At 47.4% G+C, this 10,414-nt stretch overlaps 2 protein-coding genes and 1 non-coding gene across 6 annotated transcripts in view; 1 reads left to right on the forward strand and 2 right to left on the reverse strand.

Annotated features, from left to right (window-relative positions):
* Positions 1-1,917: 1,917 nt before the first annotated feature.
* Positions 1,918-2,023, reverse strand: LOC115872911. The gene has a single exon (XR_004048113.1). It is a non-coding gene; the product is annotated as a U6 spliceosomal RNA (small nuclear RNA).
* Positions 2,024-2,828: 805 nt separating this feature from the next.
* Positions 2,829-6,800, forward strand: CNTD1 (cyclin N-terminal domain containing 1). Of its 4 annotated transcripts, none has more exons than XM_004707188.2 (6): positions 2,829-3,104; positions 3,335-3,506; positions 4,370-4,532; positions 4,989-5,133; positions 5,747-5,843; positions 6,381-6,800. In XM_004707188.2, the coding sequence occupies exons 2-6, from the start codon at positions 3,339-3,341 to the stop codon at positions 6,549-6,551; spliced, it is 744 nt and encodes a 247-aa protein (XP_004707245.1). In that variant the 5' UTR covers positions 2,829-3,104; positions 3,335-3,338; the 3' UTR covers positions 6,552-6,800. The 4 variants fall into 4 exon arrangements, with proteins under 4 accessions (XP_004707245.1, XP_045155467.1, XP_045155469.1 ...); XM_045299532.1 differs by having other exon boundaries at positions 4,406-4,532; XM_045299534.1 differs by having other exon boundaries at positions 5,747-5,913; positions 6,381-6,455.
* The window catches only part of BECN1 (beclin 1), a 14,874-nt gene continuing 11,241 nt past the window's right edge, over positions 6,782-10,414 (reverse strand). The window contains exons 10-12 of the mRNA XM_045299456.1: positions 9,941-10,001; positions 9,073-9,215; positions 6,782-8,362 (exon numbers count right to left, since the gene is read on the reverse strand). Of these exons, the coding sequence (XP_045155391.1) occupies positions 8,194-8,362; positions 9,073-9,215; positions 9,941-10,001 (373 nt within the window). The 3' untranslated portion in view covers positions 6,782-8,193. The remainder of the gene's footprint in view (positions 8,363-9,072; positions 9,216-9,940; positions 10,002-10,414) is intronic.

Here is a 10,414-nt window from a genome sequence, read left to right on the forward strand (position 1 = left end):
AAGAATTATGTTCTCGAGGGACACCACACGGGAAGGAAGAACGCCTTTTGATTGGTGGCGGCGGAGGAGGGGGACGTTTCAACCAAAAGGCCGTTAAAGGCCCTTATAGAGAGGGAAGGGGAAGCTAAGAGGGAGCATGGGTACTGGAAGTCCAGGTTGGCCAGAGAATGTGGAAGGGTCGTTGAAACTAAAACAAAGTAGTTTGGGGGATTCTGTCTGGAACTGAATGCCAAAAGGGATTTATACTTTAGTTGGGAAACAAGGCATTGAAAGTTTTTTAATATGAATGCAACCTTTGCTAAAGAAAAGTGATTTGGGCAATGAAGGAAGATGGATTGAGTTAACGAGGGATGAAGTCTGTCAGAAACCCAGGTGACAGGCCGGAGAGAATGACCAGGAGCTGGATTACAAACATCTCAGAGGCAAAACCTACAGTTCTCCCATGGGTGAATTTGAGAAGTGAAGCAGGCAAATATGACAATGCCAAAGAGTTGAGTCAGAGCTGTAGTGGTGTCATGAACTGAAACACCGCACACATTACGAAAGAGACAAACTGCCAAGATAGCAGTTTGGGTCTCTGAGCTACTTAGGTGAAGGTGCGGCAGGCAGAACACCTAGCGGGAGGTTTCTGGCAGACGGTTTAGAGCACGGGCCAGAAGTGGAAGTTGGGGGACCATAATGTTCACCGAGGGTGTGGCAGAGCATGAGTTAGTTCCTCGAGGGTGTCGGGAGAAGCAGGTGAAGAACAACAGTTCCTTGAGAAACCTTTTGTATTCCAGGAATTGGAGTGTGGGAGTAGTGGAAGAGAGAGTGGTTGGAGAGAGAAGAACAGAGCCAAGACACCTTTGGAAGAAGAGTTTCAAGGATAGTTAGTGCTCAGTAGCATCAAGTACTTCAAAGTTATTCACAGGAATGAGAATTGCAAAAAGGCCATGCTGTTTGGCAATTTGGACATGCTTCTTTTGAGATAATTTCAGTAAGCTGTGAAGGGTGGACACCAATGTATAGAAAATGAATGAATGAATGGTAATGTGGAAGCAGTAGATGTAAGCTAGGCTTTTAAGAAATTTAACAGTGAAGGGAAGGAGTGAGATGGAGTCCAAGCTGAAGAAAGTAAAGGGAGGGCCTTTTTATTTTTTAACTTTTGATTGTAATTTGAATGAAAGCTTAAGAGCAAATTGGTTTTCGAGGGGAGGGTCTCTAATAGTAGACATGAGTATGCTTTATAAGTAGAGGTGGCGGCGCCAGTAGCAAGGAAGAGGTGTAACCCTCATAGATCCCGCCTAATCTAAGCTCAATTTTCTTGGCAAATTAAAGGGGAAATAGACACATAAGCCAGATAATTCAGGCGAAAAGCAAACAACTACAAGTGCAGATAACAAAAAGAAATAGAGCCTGGACTATAACATACAAATGGATTGACAACACAATTGTCATCTAGTATTTTACGGAATTGCTCAAGCACATTCTCGTCTATGTTGGGCATTGCTAGCAGAGCTGTAGTCTCTGGCAATCACCTTTTGTACACAACTGTCACGTAAGGGCACTGGTAGCACAGTAGGTTAAGTACTGGGCTGAATATAGATGGGTAGGTAGGTAGTTTGACCCCACCCGCCACTCTGTGGGAGAAAGAGGAGGCTGTATGCTCTCAGAATGAAAGTCCCAGAAGCTCCACGGAGCAGCTGTCCTGTCCTCGAGGCTACTGAGCCAGAATCAACTTAATGGCAGTGGGGAGATAGAACATGGTGGAGTAGATGGTTAGACTGTTTGGTACTAATTAGATTGATGACCACCCCCCCCTGCAAAAAATAACACCTTTTTATTGTGAATTAGGTGGGGGTTTACATATCAGTGTTTTTACATTCAACAACCTAAAAACAATTTCTCTAACTTCCAATGACTTGTCCTGTGTCCTCCCAAATTTGGGAACGTTTCATGAATTTGCCTGTCATCCTTGTATGGGGCCATGCTAATCTTCTGTGTATTGTTCCAATTTTGGAATATGTGCTGGTGAAGCGAGCACCAACCTGACTTTTTTTTTTTTTTAACCTGACTTTTTTAATAGCCTTTTTTTCCCCCTTTGCCCGAAGGAAAATTGTTCTCTGTAAACATATGGTAATTTGACTACACATCATTCTTGCTGATCAATGTTAAAAGTTCCTGGGTCTGCAAGAGCTTTCTTTGTTGAGAATTGACATTTACCCTTGTGTCCACCCTTGAATGATATTGAAAGCTAAATAGAACTCTATCTGGGGCTGTACTTTCAAAGAGAAACAGGCAGTCTAAAATCTCGCCAAGATATCTTGCCCTTCCCACTCTTGCAGGGAATTTTTTTTTCCTTTTTGGTTTGTTTGCTTTTGTTTCCCTCTAAAATTGGGCGATAGGTCCCCTGATTTGGGGGCTGTTTCTTTACAGCATGCCACTCTACCCTAACACACTTGCTCCTTGGGCGAGGCTCAGGCGTCACAGATTTACCCAACAAACTGGCAGTGGGGAGCTGTTGTCCAGCTGTAAGGTGACTTGTGTTTGTAAAGCAATGGGAGTTCTCCAGAGGGTGGTTACTAAACAAGCAGTGTCATAAAGAATATTGAAGCGCCCGGAGGGATCTTTCTGTTCCTGCCAACATTCCACTGAACAGAATATAAGGGTTAGGGTTTTTTATCCATCCAAGAATCTCCCTAGGGCCAGGGGGGCGGGGAGGGGAGCTCCCAGCATGGACCAGCTGAGGATGTTTGCATGTAACCGGCCAAGCCTTTTATCAGCTGAGACCCACAGGAAGGCTCCAGGGCCAGTGAGGGGGCTTGGCTGGCCCTTGACTTTGGCACGCAGTCAGCCCTCTTTTCATGCCTCTGATCTGCCTATTGGCAGCAGTGGGGACTGAGTGCAGCCAGGGCTGTTCCAGTCTCATCTTCCTCACCTCCTGACCTCCTTCCCTTGGCCCCATCCTGGCTTTTACACAACGCCAAGAGTTCACAGATTGGTTCTGGTTGCATCTTGTGAATTAGGCTCTTCTTTCCTGTTTTGGCAGAGTTTGTTTTTCTCCTGTCTGAACAATGGTGTCTGGAGAAATCTGCGAGCTACCAGGCTGTAGAAATCCTAGAAAGGTAAAGCTCTGCGCCCAAGGTCTTTGCCGAGTGGTACCTCTCAGAATGGCCAATGTACCCAAATCTTTAGCAAAGTACTAGTTGTCCCTTGGCCTGGTTTGCTTCCTCCTTTTACTTGCAAATTAAATTTCTTAGCCAGCCATTGATATCAGAGAAGATAAGAGTGTGAAGCACAAACCTGTTTGAGTCTGAGTGTGGACTAGTGTACTCTCCCATCCTGTCACTTATAGGTTTATGGTTAAGCAAGCAGAGAGCATCTGCAGACAAGCCACACTCCAGTCGAGAGAGAATAAGGCAGGGCCGCAGAATTGGAGGGCGCTGAGAGAGCAGCTTCTCAACAAGTTCATCCTGCGGCTAGTGTCTTGCGTTCAGCTGGCCAGCAAACTTTCCTTCCACTACAATGTAAGGACCTGGGGTCGTCGATGGGCACCTCCCATGGGCATGAGGGAGAAACCAGCTCCTCCAAAGGGGCTGCGAAGAATCTCTTCCGAGGTTGGGCTCGGTCACTTGATTCATGCAGAAATTCCAGAGTACTTATGCTTCCTAAACACACACACACACACACACACACACAGAGTCAAACAGGGGCACTTATTAAATAGCCTGAAGTTCTATTCCCAAAGTAGAATTGCTGGCTAGGTGCCATCATTCATACAGGTCACCTTTCCTCCCCTTGGAACTCACGGACAGTTTACATAAGGTACCTGAATTGCCAACATACTTAACAGTATAAAGTTGAACTTTTACATTCATTAAGCATTAAAAGGCTCCACACGGCTCCCTAAAGACTGTAGAGTAAAATCAACAGGTACTTACTGTCTTCTATGGTCAGGTGTTGCCCTAGATGCCATGGCTACCAAGAGTAGGAATGCCCTCTGTTCTCAGTGTATTCATTGTCTCGGGGGAGACAGACCGGTGAAGAGTGGACACAGAGCAGTATGCATGTGCAGTACCTCAGCCGCTGAGAACCGAGGGCTTTCAGAGAAAATGACACCTTGAAGCAGGGCAAGGGGGAGATCCTGAGGGATGAGGGAGCGTGGAAGGAAGGCAGGCTTTTAAGGTTTGAGAACAGAACATGTAGAGGCTGGGAGAGGGAGAGGCATGGTGGGTTTGGAAAACTTACTAGTAATTCTGTGTGATGAGCAGTGCCAGGGTCATTTACCAGGAAGACCAGAAACGAAGGCATGTGCTGGATTATGAAGGGCTATGTGCACTGTTTCTCCATGTACGTGACCTTTCTTTTTCTTCTGTGTTCCTTTCTTCAGATAATCAGCAACATTACAATCCTGAATTTCCTCCAGGCCCTAGGGTATCAGTACACTAAAGAAGAACTGGTGGAGTCTGAGCTTGATGTTTTGAAGTCCCTGAACTTCCAAATCAATCTGACCACGCCCCTGGCATATGTGGAGGTGCTCCTGGAGGTTTTAGGTAAAGTGTGTCAGGACATATGGGTTGGAACCTTCTGTAGATGGCAATAAACTGTGTGCCCAGAGGCTTGGTGGCAGCGGACAGAGCCTGCCGATGAGGAATCGCAGGAAGCCCCCGCTGCAGTCTTTGGATGGCTGAGAAAGGTGTTCCCTCTGGCACTTGCCAGGGAGGAGGCCGTCTCAGCAGCTGGCTTCCACTTGGAATCACTAGACACTCCCTTGTTGCAGGATCAGAGTGGACTTTGTAGAGGCGTGGGATGAGAACAAATACACAGTTTAATTGTGTATTGTACATGGAGGTTTCTCCACTTCTTCCTTTGTCCTTTAAAACGGGACTTGAGCCAAACAGGTTTCTTATAGAACCACCAGGAAGTTCATGAAGAGCTCAACAGCTCTCTGTCACCACTGTGGTTAGGATTGGAGGAAGCCCGTTTAAATGATCCTCCGTCCTGTCTAGGGTACAATGGTTGTCTGGTCCCGGCCACACAGCTGCACGCAACCTGCCTGACTCTGCTTGACCTGGTTTATCTTCTGCACGACCCCATCTATGAGAGCCTGCTGAGAGCGTCAATCGAGAGCTCCACCCCCAGTCAACTGCAAGGGTAAGGCAATTCCTATAGGGTAGGTTCCTTCCAGAAACCACGAGCGGTGGAGGCAATGGAATTAGCCTGGCAGGTTACCTGGTTCATTAATTTCCAGTGTGTGGTTTGGGCGTAGATGACTGCACCCAATCGGCAAAGCCCAAAAGGCTTTTACTTTTCCATTTACATGACTTTGGGTAATTAACATACATTCTTTCCTAGTTCTTCCATTATAACTGCTTATGACTTGCCGTTACTGGACTGCTTTTACAGCCACCTGGGGCTGGGGGTGAGGAAAAATAAAACACACCACCAGTCACAAGGTTGCAACTTGGCTTAAGTGTTTGATTACTGTAAAGTCAGACCAGTAAAAAGTCTCACAATTACATTTGTTAGGGAGACAGATGGAACAAAAGGCCTATAACCCATTCAGACACCAGGCTCGTATTCTCACCTCAGCTGAGTTGGTGGTGGGGAGAGGTGTCCCTCAGCTACTCCTCGACCATTTCCCTCCATGTCTAAGAAATCCAAGATGACCAACACACACAGCTCATACTTGAAGTTCCATGACCCTCGACTTTGGAAGATCGGGCCCCATTCTAACTCCCAAATTAATGTGGTTTCCATCACTCAGGGAAAAGTTTATTGCAGTGAAGGAAGACTTCATGCTCTTGGCAGTCGGAGTCATTGCAGCCAGCGCGTTCATCCAAAACCCTGCGTGTTGGAGCCAGGTACGCCCCCCAAGCAGGAGCAGCAGGGCCAGAAGTCACTGACTGGACAGCATTCCCCCATCGATTACAGGTGACAACTGACAAAAGCTAAGTGTTGAGGAACAGGATTTGGAAAGGTTAGAACTAGGGTCGAGCTGAAAAATATTTTCCAGTTTTCCTCTTAGGAAGTAAAAGTAGAAATAGGGGCCCCAGGTTGTTCATTTCCCTTTAGGACGATGACCCAGTGCTGTGTTACAGTCTAGTAAGTCTCTCCTCCCCAACTGAGAAAGCATCAAGACCCAGATAGAGCTCTCATATCTCACAGAACCTAGCTCAGCAGAGGGGAATGTCCACCAGACTGTTTGCATGTGAGCCCTATCAGGATAAAGGTGTCCTCATGAAATGCAGCCACTGGCAGACACTGAAATCTGGATTTAATCTTCCCTCAAAGTTGAGAAACAAACACAAAAATTGCATTTGGCGCGAGAAAGCATCCAAAGTAGTGTGTGTGCTAAAACATGCTGGGACTATTTAACAAGCAGAAATGTCTTTCTGAAGGTCACTGGGCATTTGCAGAGCATCACTGGCATTGCCTTGGAGAGCATTGCTGAGTTCTCTTACGCAATCCTGACTCACAGCGTGGGTGCCAACACTCCAGCACGACAGCAGTCTGTTCCTCCCCACCTGGCGGCCAGAGCTCTGAGGGCTGCTGCTTCCTCCAACACATGAGGCAGGCTGAATCTGCCCCCTATCAACAAGCGCCCACTACTGCAGCCTGCCCGCCCCGGTTTACTTTCATTACTCGGGGTACAAAAGTTCTAAGTAGCTCTCGCCCTGTTTTGCTTTCCACTTTCAGGCTTATTTTACCCACATCAGAGGGAATAAAGGTAGACAGACATGTCCTTTTGGTTGTAGCAGACTGAAAATGTCAGAGCTGGAAAGAAAGATTATGAATAAAGTTGGTTCATTTTTGTTTTATTTTTATGGCTTTTTCTGTAACTGTTCATTTCACGGAGAGAATACTGAATTGGCAAATGCCTTTCTATAAACTAGTACAACAAAAAAGAACTCTGAACATGGAAATAAGCATTAACCAGGGTGCTCAAAACCCAAATTATTATTAAAAAACAAACAAACCAAATTATGTATGCGACCTTGACTGAGCATCAAGGAGGCAGACTTTCATCTTTACAGTTAACAACTCCACTCTGCCATTGAGAGCTGCACGGGACTTCGAACCAGTTCAAAACAGTCCCTTACGGTATTTTGATCCAAGTCAGAAACGAAGAGCTGGGTCCCATTAGAAGATGGTGGCGGACACCAGCACGTAGCGTGTCGCCCTCCAGTGCCCTGCCCCAAACCTTCCAAACGAGGGAGGCCAGCCACCGTCCCTTCTCCTCAAAAAGTTTCAGAATCCTGATACAGAAGATTTGGTTACTGGCAGGCTTCTGGTGAGCAATACATTTGAAACAGTCCACCTGGCTGCCATCCTGGAGCAGGGGACAGCCCTTTGTTTACTACATGGATCCTGGGCAACGTATCTGGATGCTATGGACGGCCCTGACAGCAGTGACTGAACAGCATTCTGAACCGACAGGTTGAAAACCTGGAGCTATACAAACGGCTTCCACTATAGCTTCCTACACTAATCTTTTGTAATAACTAAAATTAACCTCTGTTCAGCATGCTTCAAAAGAATCAAATGGATGCACTTGAATCCAATTCTTCTGGAATAAAAAGCACACTGCTTTAAAGAAAAATGCACCAGCACACCTCTGGACAGTTATTAGACTGCAGCAGGTCTTTTATTACAAATAATTAAATCTGTCCATAATGCTCAACGGCATCAAACGCCATTTCCTATTTCTGCAACAGAGCGGAGGAGGCATTCAGCACCAGAACTCAAGCATCTGATCACATCACACAGTGAGCAGACAAAGTGCTACGTCATTTTCCCACGTGGTCCAACGGCGCCGCTCAGCTCGCGCGTGGTGGAGAAAAAGGTTTCTGTTTCATATTGGAGGTGCGGACGGTGAGAAACAGGAAAAAAATCCAGTGGAAATACATCAATCTTAAACTCTTTTAAGAAGACAAAAAAGGCAGGGGTGGGGGACTTAGTTTGGAGGGAAGGAAGACATAGGGTTAAGGCTCCAAACTATTACCAGGGTTGGTAGCTAGACACAGCAGGTTGTAACTCTGGAAACTGGCTTTCATACGGTACTTTAAAATAAAGTGGCTTTTGTAATTTTTGGTATTGTAAACATATGCTATTTAATATTACCCAAATTTAATTAAAAAATTTAAACTTTTTTTTTGCAAACAAAACAAAATTGAAAGCCTTCAAGGCAAACATCCTTCTTAAAAAAAAAAGTCATTTGTTATAAAACTGTGAGGATACCCAGGCCAGACCCCACTTAAGATTTGTCAGCATGAACTTGAGGGCTTTTGTCCACTGTTCCTCGGAGTTAAACTGGGTTTTGATGGAATAGGAGCCGCCGCTGCCTCCTGTGTCTTCGATCTTGCCTTTCTCCACATCCATCCTGCAGATGGACACAGCAGGGCTCATTAGTGACTGAGAACTGAGGGCAAGTCAGCTCAGGCAAATGGGCAGGAACTTGATCATGGGGCCAGTCACGTCATTTTATCTATTAAAGAACTCTTGGCGAGGAGCGGTAGTGTATTTTGGATTTGCTTGAAAGCCAAAAATCAAGAAGGCGGTCACAAGAGCTTCATTGTCATTGTGGGTACTGGGACAGGACACACACCCAAACAGATGAGCCAGGAGCAAGGGGTGAGAGAGGGTTACAGTGCTCCTCCCTGTTTTCCTAGGCATCCCTGAACTTGGGGGGGGGGAGAGTGGTGGACAGTGAAGCAAGGAGGTGCTTTGTTTGGGGTGCTAGTTGCAGTCAGCCTTATTCCCTGAACAAAGGTTCCCAGCTACACTGGGCTCCCAGGAGACCTGACCAAATAAGCATTCCTGTATATTTCCAAGGGTTTGGGGGAAAACTTTTCTGAACTAGGGAGCAGGCTTGGATGCTGCCAAGCAACCCCGCCAAACCACTTAGGGACCAGGCCATCAGGTTATCCTGTGTGCAGTGTTGGACGGGCTGTACCTGGCACTGTCACGTGCTTTTCTGCCCCACCCCCACCCCCCACCCCCGCCTGTGCTTTGCTCCCAGGCTTACTGCCCCTTTCAAGTCTGTCCAGTTTGGTCCTGCTAAAGGCTCACTGAGCTTTGGAAAATACTGACCTGTAAGGAAGACAAAAACGCGTCTCGCCTTTCTCAACCTCTTCTTTAAACTGCTGCGCACAGTCCAGGAAAGCCACCATGGCGTGGTCGAACTTGTTGTCCCAGAAAAACCGCAGGCCCCCGGAACAGTGCAGCGGCAGCTCCTGCCCAGAGAGACTGTGGGTGCGGAGCCCGACAAGCAGCCATGCCCGGCCTCCCAACAGAGAGAGTGACTGTGGGTGCGGGGCCGACAAGCAGCCATGCCCGGCCCCCCAACAGAGAGAGAGACTGTGGGTGCGGAGCCCGACAAGCAGCCCGGCCCCCCAACAGAGAGACTGTGGGTGCGGTGCCGACAAGCAGCCGGCTGCCCGGCCCTCCAACAGAGTGACTGTGGGTGCCCGACAAGCAGCCCTGCCCGGCCCCACAACAGACAGTGACTATGGGTGCGGTGCCCGACAAGCAGCCCTGCCCAGCCCCCCAACAGAGAGAGTGACTGTGGGTGCGGTGCCCGACAAGCAGCCGGCTGCCCAGCCCCCCAAGCCATGCTGTCTAGTCCCTGGAAACAAGATCTGTGGTTGGACTCGACTTTCCATGAACTCCAACTGCTATCACTTCGAGTTCATATTCAATGGCAATGTGCAAAATGGGATGCGCGCGCGCACACACACACACGAGTTCTGCCCATATCCTTTCTCAGCAGATTTTAGAAACCTATTTTTCTCTAAAGGTCCCAATGAGCTGCACTTGAACTTATGAGGCACTGGCTCTTCAGGAGGTACCATGGTCTAGGAAATAAATGGAATAATGCCAGTACCAAAACAAAACCAGAGCCATTTTGCTAAGTACGTGGGCCCACGTATTTCAACGAAAACGGAGCATCCCCAAATACCTTAGATTTGTCTGTCAGAGACTCCAGGTAAGAATGGTTTCCATAGGGAACAAGGCGATACCTAAAATGGAGAGGCAGAGATGGGTGCAAGAACTCTCTGAAAGGGACTGTTGGAAAGGTAGAGACCAAGAGCTTTCCATCTTGATGCTGCCAGGAGCCTCGGGTGCATTAGTCCTGCTCCTCTCTCCCCACTTCCCCACATGCTCCAGGCTTTAAAACTAGATTTTGTTTACCAAACAAGCTGCATTTATTGTATAATTGTTTGTGGCCTTTTCACAGACAAATGTGAGTTTTGGATTAGACTGAAATCATGAAAACAGCTTGAAGAACACTAAGGTTCTGGATGGGAAACGCTGCTGTTTGCACAGCTCGTGGATTGTGTCACCTGTGGTAGGAGCCCCTCGGGGAGGGAGACCCCAGCAGAGACTCTCTCAATGAGGGAGACCCCAGCAGAGACTCTCTCAATGAGGGAGA

This window comes from Echinops telfairi, unplaced genomic scaffold (assembly GCF_000313985.2).
Source record: "Echinops telfairi isolate 266 unplaced genomic scaffold, ASM31398v2 ScPeMD7_7458;HRSCAF=8496, whole genome shotgun sequence".
NCBI classification, from domain to species: Eukaryota; Metazoa; Chordata; class Mammalia; order Afrosoricida; family Tenrecidae; genus Echinops; species Echinops telfairi.